At 42.5% G+C, this 16,635-nt stretch overlaps 4 protein-coding genes across 6 annotated transcripts; 2 read left to right on the top strand and 2 right to left on the bottom strand.

Moving 5' to 3' along the window:
* Positions 1-1,137: 1,137 nt before the first annotated feature.
* LOC308141738 (G-protein coupled receptor 183-like) lies at positions 1,138-2,103 on the top strand (the record flags this gene model as incomplete). The annotated part of the gene is made up of 1 exon (XM_080511951.1): positions 1,138-2,103. One exon carries the CDS (start codon positions 1,138-1,140, stop codon positions 2,101-2,103), a length of 966 nt encoding a protein of 321 aa, XP_080368077.1.
* A 426-nt stretch (positions 2,104-2,529) lies between these two features.
* On the bottom strand, positions 2,530-5,552 carry LOC308140967 (zinc-binding protein A33). Its single transcript, XM_080510948.1, has 6 exons — positions 5,017-5,552; positions 4,720-4,815; positions 4,422-4,652; positions 4,315-4,337; positions 4,095-4,213; positions 2,530-4,006 (listed from the first exon to the last, which is right to left on the bottom strand). Exons 1-6 carry the CDS (start codon positions 5,413-5,415, stop codon positions 3,468-3,470), a joined length of 1,407 nt encoding a protein of 468 aa, XP_080367074.1. The 5' UTR covers positions 5,416-5,552; the 3' UTR covers positions 2,530-3,467.
* Positions 5,553-7,587: 2,035 nt separating this feature from the next.
* Positions 7,588-9,945, top strand: tubb4bl (tubulin, beta 4B class IVb-like; the record flags this gene model as incomplete). 3 transcript variants are annotated; one of them, XM_080512172.1, is made up of 4 exons in its annotated part: positions 7,588-7,647; positions 8,407-8,515; positions 8,693-8,803; positions 8,888-9,945. In XM_080512172.1, 4 exons carry the CDS (start codon positions 7,591-7,593, stop codon positions 9,943-9,945), a joined length of 1,335 nt encoding a protein of 444 aa, XP_080368298.1. The 3 variants fall into 3 exon arrangements, with proteins under 3 accessions (XP_080368298.1, XP_080368297.1, XP_080368296.1); XM_080512171.1 differs by lacking the exon at positions 8,693-8,803 and having other exon boundaries at positions 7,591-7,647; XM_080512170.1 differs by lacking the exon at positions 8,407-8,515 and having other exon boundaries at positions 7,591-7,647; positions 8,701-8,803.
* A 2,584-nt stretch (positions 9,946-12,529) lies between these two features.
* crb3a (crumbs homolog 3a) lies at positions 12,530-14,529 on the bottom strand (the record flags this gene model as incomplete). The annotated part of the gene is made up of 3 exons (XM_080511952.1): positions 12,530-12,739; positions 12,849-12,895; positions 14,442-14,529. 3 exons carry the CDS (start codon positions 14,527-14,529, stop codon positions 12,530-12,532), a joined length of 345 nt encoding a protein of 114 aa, XP_080368078.1.
* Positions 14,530-16,635: the final 2,106 nt, after the last annotated feature.

Consider the following 16,635-nt stretch of genomic DNA (forward strand, 5'->3'; position numbering starts at 1 on the left):
AACGAGAACAGAAGAGGAGGGCAACGATACTGGTCCTGTGTTGCATTTTTTTTTTTTTGCAAAAGACTGCTGTAAAATCAGTTTTACTATTTTCACTTTCAGTTCATAAGTCTGAAGACAAACACAGTTGATCAAGTCCGCCGTCTCCAAGGACGAGAATCTTTGGTTTGAAGCTTCACTCGTCCATCAGTCTGATTAGTCCCCAGGGGGAAGCGCAGGCCCGAAGCAGCGCCCGCAGCGGCCAGAAATGAGAAACACCAGCCACAGAGGGACCTGGTGGTAGAACAGGCCACAATAAAATGTTACTGTCCCCTGGATGGAAAAGAACACTCACAGCCTCTGGCTTCAAAAGTCCATTAGGGCAGGCAGATCAGGTGAACTGTGTTCGAGAACTCTGGCGTCTTCAGATGTAAATCAGCATGATTCAGAGCTGCTGGAAATAATCTCAAGGCTTGAAACAAAACTTGACATTTCATTTCTTTAAAAAAATTTAAAAAGAACAACAACAACAAAAGCATGGTCTTCTTAACTGGGTCAGAGGCAGGAATTCTTGGCTCAGACTCTCCATTTTTAGTCCACCTTATTTATTGAGAGGATTTTTCAGGTTATCGTTATCGTTGAAGAAATTATTTATGCAAATATATAAAAAGTATTAAAAAAGGACAACAAAGAATCTCAGGGATACACACATTTTTTCCAACAATCGAAAGTAACGGTCTGCATGGAGAACACTACCTTTTTTCATTTTCGTGTGGGAGTCGCGCTCCTTTTATCCAGCCGTAAAAGGGTGGTGGCTCTAAAATGAGTCTCTTAAGTGAGTTAGATGTTCCCGCGCACAGGGAGTCACGTTCCCCCCAAGGAGAGTCCACACAGTCACAATAACAAGATAACAGCCTGAGGAGAAGCCGCGACCGTGTTTGTAACATGTTTTGACTTCATCTCTGCGGAGGATTCACGTCTCAGCAGAAGTGAAACTAATTTCTAATGAGCATTTAGGAGATGACTCAGGCTTCTGCACTCACCAAAAGTAGATGCAATTAAATCAATCTATTCTCGCCAATAAACAACTTATCTTTTTTGAGTGAGTGGATTTGATTGACCCAGATCTTCACTTAACCTTTTCTCTTCCCCTCAGACATGGACGGAAACGTCTCTTTCCTCAACTTGACCTCAAACCCGACTCAGCTGCCCCTCAACGCCACGCTGTACATCAACGCCACAGAGAAACCGTTCAGTGTGTTTGACGGCTGTGAGGCTTATGTGGAGGGCATCCTCTTCGACCTGACCATACAGTGCATCAATGTGTTCGTGGGAATCCCGGCCAACTTGTTGGTCATAGCAGTTCTTGTCCGCAATCGCAAGGAGCCCTCCACGTCAGACATATTCCTAGGTTGCCTGGCCTTCATGGATACTTACTTTGGAGTTATGACCCCTATCACCCTCTGTAACCTTTACATCTGGGGCAGTAAAGAGGTGTGGTCCTCCACCAAGTTCTCCTACGGTGTGAAAGATACCAGCGGTCCGCTCTTCCTCTCCTGCATCTGCCTCGATCGCTTCGTGGCTGTGCTCTTCCCCATCACATTTGGACAGCTAAAACACTTCAAGTACAGGTTGTGCCTCTCACTGCTGGTCCTCTGCCTCACCTTCGCTTATTCGGCAGCCAAGACCGTAGGAGGCCTCCCCAACTTTGAGAAAGTGTTCACTGGTGAGATCCTGGCAGCGTTTACCTGGATGATTCTATGCAACACGAGCATCCTGTGGGCCCTGAAGAAATCCAGAGGTGCAGGGAAAGATGAAATGCACCCCATGAAGAAGAAAGCCTTCAAAACGGTTCTCTCCATCCTCTGTGTCATCGTGGTCAACTACCTGCCACCTGTCGCACTGTTCCCGTTTGAAGACTACTACCCCCCGGATGCTTTTCGCTGCTATGTGCAACCAGTGGGCTTTGCCTTTGTGAACATCAGTAGCACCTCCCAGCCGCTCATCTACCTGTCACGTCTGGAAAAGGTGCCTTTCTTCCCCGATTCATGTCTTCAGAAGTGCAACTGTGTCACTGGTGAGAAAAGAAACGAATCCCCTCCAGTCCAGAATCAGACTGCCTAGGTTTATATAGAGACTGTAATGCACAATTATTGAAGCTCTTTGTGAAATCTTATTTGTAAAAAAATATTTAAAAAAAACATTTGAAGAATTTGTGTTGCGTGAATGGTTTTATTATTAGAACTTATTATTATAACTTTTTCACCCTCTGTCATATAACCTTATAAACTGCAGCATGTTGTCCACTCACTGCAAAAGCTTCAATGTTTAAACACTTGGACTTTGGCGCCATCTTGTGTGACAATAAAGTTAATAAAACCATCATGATGAAGCGTTGGTACCAATAGATTACACATCTTTTATATTCTGTTGATCAGCAACAGGCAGAGCAAAGGACACCAGTTAGGGTAAGGGGGAGCACCACTTACTAAGTCCAGATCTGGTTTTATTTTGACCAAAATTGTATTCATCAAATGAAATAGTTCTGCGTCTGTATGTACTTTTATAACAATCTTTACAACTTTCACTCAGCGGGTTGTTTTTGAAAAAGGATCAACTCAACATAATTCCATTTATTTGCCACTACTCCCTGGACAGTCACACTCACATTCACATTAAATTAATTTAAACTCACCAATAATCCTTCAACCCACGCATTTGAACAGGGAGAGGAAATCAAAAGTACCCAATGAAAACTTTGTACAGAAAGACCCAGACCAAACTGAGGAGTTCCTCTCTGTGAGGAGAGAGCACTAGCCACTATATCACTTTGTGGTCCCATGACACATGATGACAAATTTTATGAGTTAATGTGAGACTTATTGATCCATATTTGATTTTTTAAAAAAAAGCATATTCACTCTCATTTCAAGATATGGGAAGACTGATGTTGCTCTTATATTAGTATTAAATGGCCTTCGGGGAACAGGAACTAGTGAGCTTATCAAGAACACCCAGAATTCAGGAAAACAGCAAAGTTGAATGATTATTTTGTCAGATCTTGTGTTTGGTTGATGTACTATAGTAAAGATGCAAAATTCAATTTGATAAAGGTGAATGAATTTGTGGAAGTAAATATATATGCACTAAGTGTGAAATTCTTATTTTTACACAAATGATTAAATCCTCACTAAATAAAAAAGCTTTAACATGTTAACTGATGAGTTTTACTTACACTATATTATAGATTTGTTTTTCACTACATTGACAGAATCAGGTTTTAGGTTTCCATATTTTATACATTTTCATTCTCATAGCAACGGCTTCCTATACAATTAAATAAAGATTTAACCTTGTCAATTACTGTATATTTTTGACACAAGAAGGAAGATAACTTCCATTGCTGAACTAATCTGATACATTTTCTGAAAGAAAATAATAGTATAGTATGTCCTAAATTTTACTCAGAAGGAAATGTATTCATCTAGCTAGTGCCGCAACATTGTGACAAGCACCCGTTCAGGTTTGAGTGTCAATGGATGGTTGCTCTGAGTATAAAAATATGGAAGCAACGTTTCAGTGAAGGTGTGAGTAAATGCATAAATGAGCGTGTTGTCAACGTGGTCGACGAAAGAAACCATCCCCTTGTTGTAATCCACCTGCACTTTGACCTGTTTGGGTGTCCTTGAAACTGTCAGTGTCGTGGGTGGAGAGGTCATCGCCCTGAGCTCGCCATCACGGAAACACAGAGTCCAGAAGCCATTCTCAGGCCGGGCGGGGATCTCCACGTTCCTCGGTACAGACGAGGAGGCCACGCCCAGGAGCCAGTCCAGATTGCTTCCTGTTTCCACAACCCAGTGGTGGCTTCCTGAGCCGAGGGTGGTCATGCCCACCACCTCAGCGCTCATGTGGAAGCGCTCGGGGTTGTCAGGGCAACAGGTGGGCTGCCTCGAGTAGTGGAAGGACGTGAGGTCATCAGACAGGATGAGGCAAGGGTGGGCTGTGTTTGGGTCCAAGGCTACAGGAGCTGAAAGGGACAAAACTTTGGATGTAAAGAAAAGAGGCCTCCGTCTTGGATACAAACCTGACGGGTCAAGTTACTGCTGTGGACTTACTGTAGTCAACATGGTCAAGCATTTTCTCCCAGACTCTGTACTTGAGGTTGGAGAGATGTTTGGTCACATCAATCAGTAACCCGGACATGTTATCAGATTCAAGCCACATGCCTTCAGCTCTGTGATAATAAAATAAACATTTTAAAAAGTCTTACTTTGAAGATATGTCACAATCAATGCTTGAATTCAGTGAATACAATTCAAAATTCAATCAACCTACCTGTCCTGAGTGGCTTTAAAATTCTACGAGATAAAAAGAGGGGGTAAAGTGTCACGGTGAGCAGATCTAATGCAGCTACAAAACAGTTCAAACTCAGTGATACACACCTTCAATAAAACCATATCTTCCTCTTCCAGCTGCTCCTGCATGTCTGCAATGGTCTCAGTCAGGGATGCCTCCTCTGCTGCAAGTTCCTTCATCTTATCCTTCATTCCTGCAATTTTTTCTTCTTCTTCATTCTTCACAGCTGCTAATCTGGCTGACTCTTCCTGGTAGAGGACTTGGTGGAGCTGCTCAAACTGACTCTTGATCATTTTCTGTGTTCGCAGTGCTTGGCTCTAAGGAAAGAGTTGTTAGTCAGACACTTTAACACGCAGCAAATGTGACATTTCTCCTGCAGGTTACCTTGATGTACTTGAACATATTATCAGAGGTACAATGAATCCTACTAATGTCGTCCAACTTATCTTGCAAGCTCTTGAGAGAAAGAGCGAGTTCATCCTAAAAGTAAAGTAAGACTCGGTCAGGAGGAGATTGTTACATGCAGTGTTTTGAATGTGGATGTTTCAGGCCTAGATTTAACTCCAGAGCAGCAGGTCACAGTCAGGAAGGACTCGTAGAGCAGCATTCTCACTTTAGGTGTTTCCACAGATGCCAGTTGCTGTGAATATAGGTAACACATTGTGATGTTTGTTTTCTTACCTTGCAATCCAGCAGGGCCTCTTCTACGGGTGAACAATCATGGGTCTTGTGCAGTTTGGAAGACTGGCACACCACACAGATGGGCTGCTTGTCAACCAAACAGAAGAGCTTTAACTTTTCCCCATGCAAGCTGCAGCTCGTGTCATCCTCTACTTCCACTGAGCTCAGTCTCTTGACCTGCAGGAGAGTCTCGCAGACATTTTTCAGAGCGAGATTCGAAGGAGGATTGGACTTGGAGGGTTTCTTCCTACAAATCGGACACTCTCGCAGGCCTGTGTCCCAGCAGGTTCTGAGACAGTTCCTGCAGAAGCTGTGGCTACATGACAGCAGGACCGGGTCTGAAAAGATGTCACAGCAGATTGGGCATGTGAGATCCTCCTCCGGGAAAGACGTGCTCATCGTCTTGCTGCGTACAAATTAAATCCTTCATTAAAAATAGATAAATGACCAAAAAGCATCTATCCTAAAGCTTGAGTCCATAATAATTCCTCTGTGTGAATAACAGCCGCACGCCTCGAAAACCCTCTTCTTTTGAAAGCCTTACAGTACGCGGACCGCTCATCTATTGTTCTTCACATGAAGAAGCAAATGCGCTTGGATTTCCTGTGCATGAGTTTTGTGGGAGTAACTCAAATCATGCAGCAGAGTCACACCAAAAAAAAAACTGTGTACAACATAGCTGGGAAGCAGGAAATAAAATCCTATTGGCTCGTTGTTGGAGAACTGGTTGGCTACTTGCTGCAAGTCTGGAATGTAATCATTCAGGATACAAAGGGCAATGGTTCAGTGTTGACATCCGAGTTAGCCACCCAGCCCTGCGCATGCAGTCTACTCATTGAGTATATTGCAATAAATCAGATTTAACCAAAAAAAAAAAGTTTAAAAAAAATACAGCAGCAAAAAATATTGTCCAACCCCCTTTTGCGTTCAAAGTCTGGCTTCTGCTCTTTAACAGGTGAGTCATGACACCAACTGTCTTAACAACACCCAAATAGTCTGTTGCCAATAAGGCATAGCGACAACTAGGTCACCTATACCAGTTCATTGTGCTGATGTTACTGGTGTTTATGTGCTAAGTACAAAATACAAATTGATGTCTGTATTTTGAAATGACTACACTCCAAAAGAAGTATACAATTCCAGACAGGCAGAACAACAAAATATGCGGCGTCCAAAAATAGATGAAACACAGTAAGCAGTCAGTTTGAAAGTCTACTTCTGATAGGTCTTGTTTGATGTCAGGTGCTATTCTAAGTAAAAAGGTTTTTGGAGTAATATAATTTCAGAGGAGTTCCTGAATTTGGAGAAATACATCAAAGTGCATGGCTTTTCAACACAATAAAGCCAATAATGCTTTTTTGAAGTGTCTTTTCTGTTCTTGTAGCTGCAAAATGGTCACTGATCCACTTAATGCCAAAAAACACTTCAATTTATCCTTGAAGCAATACATTAAAATGATCTTGATATCTTGTCATGTTGAAATGTCTTTAATTAAGACCGATGTATTGTGACAAAACTTTAGACATTTTTAAGCTCCATTGACTTATCATCAACCTATCCTATGAGTTATAGGTCCCGTATAACAAGAAAGATCACTACAGGTTGCAACTCCAGACAGTTAACGTCTCATTTTTATGACTGGTGGTTTTAAGGTCTCAGAGTCACCAGTGCACAAGAACCTGATGTTTCAGGAAGTATCCCATATGTACATTCTGCAGACATCATGTTCAGCAATACAGATGTACTAATACCCTTACACACACAAACATACATAATGGCAACAACAACAACATGTACCCAGAGTCACGGGATTAAACTGGTTCCCAGCCTATGCATGTGACATACACAGAGATTGACAGCCCCAGATCAAGTAAACAATTTGCAAGAAAATAAATGTAACTATGCCTATTCTCCAGGGCTCTTCTGGTCGCAATCTGCAAGATGTTGACAGTTACAGTCCTTGGCCAAATTTGAATCATGCATGCATCCTAGCGAGGCAATAAAATCTCAGCTGGGACCACAAAGCATCTCCTGGGATTATATTCCCCATCAACTCTGAACACAGAGACGCTAGCAATTATCCATTATGAATATCCGCTCTATCTGGCTGAGAGTCCCATAGCTTGAGCCCATGTGGAGGTAGGTTAGGAGAATTATCTTGATACTCAACTTGTTGAATTAATATGTTATCATATTTTCAAACCATGAGGTATATAGTGTGACTAATGGTAAACGTGTTGCATTTGTGTGGCCCATGAGTGGGGGGGGGGGGGGGGGGGGGGGGATTGGGGTCACTCGGTGCGTGGGAATAATGAGGAGCTTCCTGATGACTGATGGAGCTCCTCGCAACCCTATCCGCCATGTCCACGGGTTTGGGTCCCTCCCTCTCTCCTCCGGTCTTTGGTTGCCATGGCGATGACGTCAAGTTGCACCACCGCTTCAGCCCAGTAGACGCTCTGAGAGGCGGTGCGACAAAATCCCAGCAACACCGACCGCAGGAGCCATCATCCCGTGCGTCTCCGCCGCTCCGATTCCTCACTCCTTCTCGAACATCGCCTCACCCACTTCTTCAAAATGCGCGAAATTGTGCATTTGCAGGCCGGCCAGTGCGGAAACCAAATCGGTGCAAAGGTAGTATAGCTTTTTTTTTTTTTTTTTGGCTTTGGTTAATTGCATTCCTAGAAAAAAAAGACGTGTGCAGGATTCCTTGCAGTCGTGCCTCGCTGACGCAGAGAGAAACTCTTTTAATCCGTCCTCCTGGAATTCTCTGGAAGACGCTGTGCAACGTGCGTTGCATTCCAGATTTTAAGTCGCAGACGTTCAGCGTTCCCTGCAGGGGTCATCAGGCACTCATTTATACAAAAGACCAAAATTACGCAACGGGTAAAATAAAATAAACCCCAACAACCTTGCATGCTGTAAATTGTATATGCATTTTTATCCAATATTGCAAGCAATTTTATAACCAGTGTGTTGTAATTGTAATGACGTTCTTTTCAGAGTGGGCGTAGCTTCCCCTCCCCCTCCTCTTTTCTGACCTATTTTTTATTTTTACCTTTGGTTCTTCTTCAAACACCTTCGCTGTGGAAAATGTTATTATTCTTATTCTGAGAGATTCAAACCTGGGATGTTTGGAAGTTTATCTGATTTGAGGGGCAGTTATTTGAGCTCATTTTAATTTTCATCCAACAACAAACCCCCTATCACTTATCTGATTACAGCAATCAGCTTACTTGCGACTTAAATGCTGTTTTCCTGTACTAGGCTGCTTTTACAACCTGCATTTACTCTAATTATTCAATCAAACATATATTTTCAATCATCTGTCTATCTATCTATCTATCTATCTATCTATCTATCTATCTATCTATCTATCTATTTCTTCCTCAGTTCTGGGAGGTGATCAGCGATGAGCACGGCATTGATCCCACCGGATCTTACCATGGAGACAGCGATCTGCAGCTGGACAGGATCAGCGTCTATTACAACGAGGCCTCAGGTGGGCAGCAGACTCAGCTGGAGCACACTGCACGCCTCCTTGAACATGTCCTCCTCTCCCGCCCACCCAGCCCTGCACAGAATGATTTTCATAAACATGCCTGCCTCCTGTCAAATGCATGTTGCCTCTGTGGGTTTAGAACGACTAACGCCGTGCGCCCACTTTGCCTGCTTTTAGGTGGGAAGTATGTGCCCCGTGCCATTTTGGTGGATCTGGAGCCGGGCACGATGGATTCAGTCAGGTCCGGTCCCTTCGGGCAAATCTTCAGACCTGACAACTTTGTCTTTGGTGAGCTGTGTGATTTCATTTGATTTCAACTCAACGAGTGTATTGAAATCAAAAATCAAACGCACTGTTTCGTTTGCACTACAGGCCAGAGCGGAGCAGGAAACAACTGGGCCAAAGGTCATTACACTGAGGGAGCTGAGCTGGTAGACTCCGTTCTGGATGTGGTGAGGAAAGAGGCGGAGAGCTGCGATTGCCTCCAAGGATTCCAGCTCACTCACTCCCTTGGCGGAGGCACCGGGTCGGGTATGGGCACCCTGCTCATCAGCAAGATCCGCGAGGAGTACCCTGACCGCATCATGAACACCTTCAGCGTGGTGCCTTCTCCCAAAGTGTCCGACACCGTGGTGGAGCCCTACAACGCCACCCTCTCCGTCCACCAGCTGGTTGAGAACACAGATGAGACCTACTGCATTGACAATGAAGCTCTCTATGACATCTGCTTCCGCACACTCAAACTCACCACCCCCACCTACGGAGACCTCAACCATTTGGTGTCTGCCACCATGAGCGGCGTGACCACCTGTCTTCGCTTCCCCGGCCAGCTCAACGCCGACCTCCGTAAACTAGCCGTCAACATGGTGCCCTTCCCCCGTCTGCACTTCTTCATGCCAGGCTTCGCCCCTCTGACCAGCCGCGGCAGCCAGCAGTACCGTGCCCTGTCCGTGCCGGAGCTCACGCAGCAGATGTTCGATGCCAAGAACATGATGGCCGCCTGCGACCCGCGTCACGGCCGCTACCTCACCGTGGCCGCTGTCTTCAGGGGCCGCATGTCCATGAAGGAGGTGGATGAGCAAATGTTGAATGTGCAGAACAAGAACAGCAGCTACTTCGTTGAATGGATCCCCAACAATGTGAAGACCGCCGTCTGTGACATCCCGCCGCGTGGCCTCAAGATGGCCGCCACTTTCATCGGTAACAGCACAGCCATCCAGGAGCTGTTCAAGCGCATCTCCGAGCAGTTCACCGCCATGTTCCGCCGTAAGGCCTTCCTCCACTGGTACACGGGCGAGGGCATGGATGAGATGGAGTTCACCGAGGCCGAGAGCAACATGAACGACCTGGTGTCTGAGTACCAGCAGTACCAGGACGCCACCGCCGAGGAGGGCGAGTTCGAGGAAGAGGGAGAGGAAGAAGTCGCCTAAATCCTCAGCCAGCCTGGCAAATATCATTTCACCTCTTTTAGCTCCACCTGTTATATCCCCCTCCGTCACGAATTGAATAGTCTGCCACACTCTGAACAACTGTCGCCATCTAGATCGCTGTTGCTCTAGTGTTAGACGTTGATGTTAGCTGGTGCTTGTCATGTTTTTGGTTCAATGGTTTTTGTATGTTGTTAATGCACTGAATCTTTGGTATCCCTACATCAGCCCTTTCACCGCCTTGCAAAAATTCAAATGCAAGTGCTTTTAACTGTGAAGCCTTGAAATTGGAGGAGTATTAAAATCTCATTTTTGAAGGCCACATCGATGCTTCTGAGTTTTTATTGACTCCTTTTACATTAACTTCCATTACTTTTCAGCTCAAAATGCATAAATGTAACCCTACATCAAGCTGATGAGAGTATCCATTATGAAAATTGGATTATCTATCCATCCTCTATACCTGATTCTGCTAAATGCAGGATACAGCATGAACATGCTACCAGTGTGTTGCAAAACTACAACATGCACACTCATGACTAACGGCAGTTTAGAATCAACAATTAACTAAACACGCATAACTTTTATATGTGTGTGTCAAGAATTTTCCTCTCGGACTAATACGGCATCTCTGTTCTATTCTATTCTATTCTATATAGAATATAGGAGGAAGCTGAAACACTTGAACAGGTACTCCCACATAATAAAGCAAATATCATTGTTCAAATAAGTAACAAAAAAGATACACTTAACACAAATGTTAATCAACAAAAAGCGGAGTGCAAACAGTTCAAGGTCGCCTTCAGCAGAGTGTTTGGTTTGGTCAGCAATCTGACTCACACATTAAAAATCTAAATCAAGCAGTCTTGAGCAAAAATAGCAACAAATACTGCATGACGGTAGTATTTTCCAGTTAAATGGGTGGTCAGGACACAAGCGGTGCTGTCATGAGAACAAGTTCAGGACAGTGCAACAGGAACACTTTATCTTCGGGAAACTAATCCTTTGATAAGAGAAGCAATATTTTGAGCTTTTTCAATCCTAAAACCAAAGACCAGCACTTCCCCTGTTTATAAAAGCTTCAGCAATTTGGTGGGTTTAATCAGTTTGTTTAACAGCTGTCTGAACGACTTGTCAACAGGTTAAGAACGTTTTCTTCAGAACTCTGGAGTCAATGATGAGCAGCACAATATGGCTACACACACTCAAAAGATCAAGCAGCGTAAAATGGCTGGTGTTGGACAATATTGTTTGCAGTTGTTTCTGTGTCCATCCATGGGCTTTATCCCAGTACGCTGGTTTCCTCACACAATTCAACAAGGTGCAATTGAGGCTAAATGGACTGAGTACCGGTAAATCAATAAATTCACCAAAAATCGATTTACACCAATTCAGTGAAAATGTATAGCTTTTGGCTATGAGAGAAAAGTGAAGTACCTTTAACACACACACACACACACACACACACACACACACACACACACACACACACACACACACACACACACACACACACACACACACACACACCAATGTTTAGGGAGAAAACACGAAAACAAGAAGTGCTTGCCTGGAGTCAAACCAGGGATATTTTCAGTGAGGCAAGAATTTCGAATGATAACCAGGTATTTTTCATCTACATTTTTCCATTTCTTCCATATATTCCATGTTCCAGCTTGCATAGAGTAAACAATCCATTTCTTCAGGAACTATAAATAAAATAACCCACTTATCCAACATGTATCACAGTAGGAGGTATTTTTGGCCTTCTTTTAAAAATCGTTCAGCTTTTTCTAAAGCCTATAAGTTAAATTACACAAATATCTTATAAACATTTTATTTATTTGAAAAAAAAAGCACAAATTAACATGCTGTGAACCTGTAAAACGTGTGCTTGATCAACATTAATTTGCACGATATGATGAAATATTTAGAAAGATTGAGTTGAAAGTACTGTGATTACTCAAATAAAATGTAAACAATTCCTTATATTTGTTTAGTATTAAGTGTAGTCTGTTTTTTTTTTTTAATTCACATCTAAAGTTTCATAAAATTTACACCAGCATCTGTTGTGAGATAAGATGTTGGATATAATCCATGTAAAGTATAAAACAGCAGCCATCTGTTTTGTGTTCTTTTAAAATGCAGTGGACTGAAAAAGTACAAAAAAAAAATGAGTTTGAGGTATTCAATCAGGTTTTTCAAGTGAAATTGTGATTTCATAATAAGATTAAATCAAATAAAATGCAAATGCTTTATATATTAAGGCAAATGATGAAGAATGTATTTCTATTCTAAAACCATCCGTGGTGATAAAATACTACTTCTTCTGTCTCACCTGTGCAGAATCAACTTTGAAACCAATGAAGCATAAATTGAGTCACTTTTCCACGGAGTACGACGCAGGAACGGCTGAGTGCTTGTTAAAGTGGAGCGGTGGGGTTGTGCACGGTGTTGGGAGAGTTTCAGAAATCACTCTCTGTTCTTTTGTCTTCAGTGGACTGCTCAAAAGGTTCACAGCTGTTCCAAGTATACAGCCACAATTGCAGCCTGACCAGTGTCCTTCACAATGTCTTTGTCCCAAATCTCAAATGAGTCTTTCCTCCTTCGGTAACTTAAGTGCGTCTGGTGCGGCCACGCTGCACACGCCGGACTGCTCCTCGGCGCTGGGTCTGTACGTCCCTTCAGTCTGCCTCTTCTTTTTCACCACACAGAACAGCCACGCGAGCACCGCGGCGACTATGGCCAGAACGCCCAGCGTGACCGTCGGGGCCACGATCGCTGCAATGTTGGGACCCTGAAAGTTATGAACAATAACAAAGAATGAATAATAATAATAATAATAATAATAATAATGCTGGACACTTAACATTTAATTCTGCTTCTGATTAAAGGGTTTGTCTTACCGTGGCATTGTTAGATCTGATGTCACGTTCAAGAAGAGTGGAATTTCCTGTCCAAATGTGAAAAACAAACAAACATCAGGAACACTTAAAATATGCTGAAATATTATATAAGAAATTAGACAAAAATAAAGTAATACCATTGTTGTGATTCAAACAGTGTTTTACAAGTGTAACAGTCACAGGCTGTACGTAAAGACACCGTCAAATACATTTACTGTAACTATCAATGTCAGTAAATGTCAGTAAACTGCTGCTAATTACTTAAGAATATACCAAAAAGAAATATAATATGAATATGAATATAATAGAAAAGTTATATTTCCCAATAATTAAATTTAAGCAGTCCGGATTTCATGAATTATAGTTTTTTTGACTGAAATATATAGAATATTCAAGAAAATTTCACCTCAATACAATATCTCATAAGTCCTGGAGTCCATATTTATCACAATAAGATTGTTTTTTTTTTCATCCTAAAATTATTGTATTTAATAAGAATTGAAAGGACTAACAAAAGTTGTAAATAACCAATGTTTTTGCAGTTATTTTTAACTACACCTGTATTTATTGGATTTCAACCTCAAGCTACTCCGTACAATACTTTACTAAACGATTAATGCATGAAAATTGGCAGCACTGCTTCAATTCAATTTTAAAATATACATTTTCTCATTGCTCTACAATCAAGGAATGCTCATCAGACAAACAATAGATAGAAATGTTTGAGTGTAATGTTTTTCAAACTGAAAGTCAAGATCAAAACTAAATGATTTACCTCTTCACTAAATCTTAGTAGACACACAGGGGAACAAAGAGAGCAATACAATTGGAATGTACACTCATGCACACTTTCTACTCAGACACTTCAAAGATTTTCAGCTCTCTTGGCAGTACATTTTTGTCACCAGCCGTTTCATCCATGACCAGCCACGTGGTTACTCAGTTACATTGTGAAGCCGCACAGTAACTAGTTGGGAGAACACAGGAGGAGGAGGAGGAGGAGGAGGAGGAGAAGCTTAGGAATGCAGGGAGTACTGAAGCTTTACAATCAGCTGAGTTAAACGACTCTCTTTCTTAAAATGTGGGGAAAAATGACCAAACATCTATTGTGGTTTATTTGCCTGTGACACTAGAATAATGAAGCTTCTGAGAAAGTTGAATTGGAAATACTGAAAAAGCCTCTCGTATCCTCTTATGAGTCAATCATTCACTTGGGCAAACAGTAAACTTTGCAAGGACAAAAGTGCAACTTGATAACAACAAGCAGAGGGTTCCGCGTGCAGGCAGCCATGGTAACGACAGAGAGCAGGAGAATTTTATACATAATAACTAATGATGCTTTCAAGACAGAAACAAGAAAGAAACAGATTCATTTCTCTTGGTGCAGTGTTTCCAAATAGTTTTCTAATGTTCTTACAAAACCCTGACAAGTCCACACGTATTCCATTTTTTTTTTTTTTTTTGGGAGCCTGTCTTAATTTTCCTCGGTTGTGAATCAGTGTTTGTGTGTGTCTGTGTGTCTGTGTACGTACAGGTGTGGTCAGAGAGGACGGCTCATTTGTATGGGAGTGTTGCGAATGGCGTCTCACTCACCCCACACAGGATTACTGCTCAGTATGAGCAGGAAAACACTCCCAGCCACCGCGCCAGGTGAGGCCGGCACATCCGGACACGCTGTCATCTCTGGCCCTCATTCACCGGCCCCAGCGAGGGGAGACCGCGACCATCAGCTTGGGTCCATTTTCAGTGGGAGGCAGTGAGGATTTATTCCCCTCCCATGAACAGCTGAAGACACACAATATTATCAGTGATGATGAGGAGGCAAAACATCATTTTGGAGCTCACGTTGTCACTCTGGAAGGCCACTTTAATGTGAGGGTGAGTCAGGCAGCTGAGACCACAACTACTGAGTCACACTGAGCCTGATGTTGAATCACCATTATAACCTGCTCACAACGCAGGAAAATAATAACACATTAATAGACCTGGGATGCACGTATAGTCTACAGTTGCAAATTCATACAGGACGACATTTCCATAGGTTATCTTTCATCAACTTACATGCCTTTGACCTGGCTTGCTTTCAGATGCAGGTCGCAGCAAAGGGAGGGAACATCCAGCAGGTTGATTCCTCACGAATAAATGACTTCCGCCTCACCTTGGCAAACATCAAACACAGATCTGATTACAGGTGACATCGCAACTCACAAAAGGGGAGTTTATCCGGTGATTCTACTTCAGTGGGTCTTTTGGTTCCCGGCTCCATCCTGAGCCGCACGAGACACTTGACGTTTTAATGTGGAGCGGTTTCTGTCGTCTCGCCTTCAGATCGCCATTGGTCACGTGTGTCAGTGTCGCGTTACAATACCTGAGCACAGTTATCTACCTGCAGAGAACAGATCCTCCTTTGTACGGAAGAAAGGCGCACTTTACTCGAGCTCGATTCGTTTTTTTTTTTTTTTTCCTTTTCTCTTCAAATAAGCTTAATCAATATTAGACACCTAAAAAAAAAAAAAAAAAACTTTTACTCACAGTTGTTTAGGGTGAACTCTCCTGAAGTGATGAGCCCCTTGAGTGACCTTGGTGAGAGTAGTCCATATGTTTGTCCGAGTTGCTCCAGCCTGCACAGGTCCAGCGTTGCACTGTTCCTCTCCTGTGTCCAGCTCCGATCTGCTCTATCTTACCTTGCAACCTGCCTGATGGTACTGAAGGGGGCATGAAACAGCGCCTCCACCAGGTTTCATGTTTTGCCATCATGAGAGGGGATATCAACATTCCTGAGATATTTTAAGAATGAATTCGGAGGCCAGCTGGTCCAGTGGGTTCTAATCCTCACCTAATCTCCCTTTCTCAGACCCAGGGCAAAGAAAATGTAGGCAGCCACAAGACCAATCTCAGATTTTTTTTTTTTTTTTTTTTAACGTGGACAGTGTGGCACTGAGGCGTATCTAATAAGTGAAGTGCATGCTATGGAAAATTACTCACATTCAGCAGGTCCTATGCCGGCCATGTAATGTAACATTAGAAAACAGTCATGTCTTCTGTGGTTTACAGTGTTTTTGTCCAAAAGAGCAGAAAGACTACATTCACAGCTCCAGCTATGACATAGTTGTGCATTCCTATATACCGTCCGCTAACCATTTCCAGCTACAAACAAACAAACAAATAGTTCCATTAAAACTGAAGAAAGCCCACAAACAAGTTTCATTTCCTATTTTTGTTGCATTATTGTATTTTGTACGTCTTTCACCTTTGTCAGTCACTGCTGAATATGATGCACGATGCAGTTTAATCAGATCTGGCTATGACTTTTGAATGGAACAAACTCATTCTGAGCAACTCCAGTAGCTTTTGTTTCGAAAGTCGGCTATTAATGAAAAGACTCACTGTTGCTTTGCATTGTGAGTTGCAATCAAAGTATTTTTGTGCAATAATAACATATTTCTAATGTTTACCAATTGCATATGTAAATACGCTTCAGACATACACATTAATTAAGAGTAAACAAGACCGTCTCGACATATTTCACAACTTTTTACTGGTATTTTCAGACATTCACTCCTACCCAACAAGGAACTCAGAAATGCTTTCATTGACCACTTTGTCGCTACCTCCAAGCATCAACTTTACATCAAATTTAGATTACGTTCCTCTTTGGCCCCTTTTCGGCTAAATTACTCAATTATCCCCTGTCCAAATCAATAGCCCATTGATTCTGAGTTGATATGTTGTGTGGTTTAAATGACTGCTTTTTAAAACTCCTTTATTATTTTTTTCTATTCTTTTA

The sequence above is a fragment of the Blennius ocellaris genome (assembly GCF_963422515.1).
Source record: "Blennius ocellaris genome assembly, chromosome: 16".
Lineage (NCBI taxonomy): Eukaryota > Metazoa > Chordata > Actinopteri > Blenniiformes > Blenniidae > Blennius > Blennius ocellaris.

What these genes read in the sequence shown, in the direction of transcription:
- LOC308140967 (XM_080510948.1), bottom strand. Translation starts at nt 5,415, where the DNA reads ATGAGCACGTCTTTCCCGGAGGAGGATCTCACATGCCCAATCTGCTGT. An exon ending in AGGCCCTGCTGGATTGCAAG is followed by an intron (nt 4,816 to 5,016) that starts GTAAGAAAACAA and finishes CTTTACTTTTAG; the next exon opens with GATGAACTCGCTCTTTCTCT. An exon ending in AAGATATGGTTTTATTGAAG is followed by an intron (nt 4,338 to 4,421) that starts GTGTGTATCACT and finishes TTTATCTCGTAG; the next exon opens with AATTTTAAAGCCACTCAGGA.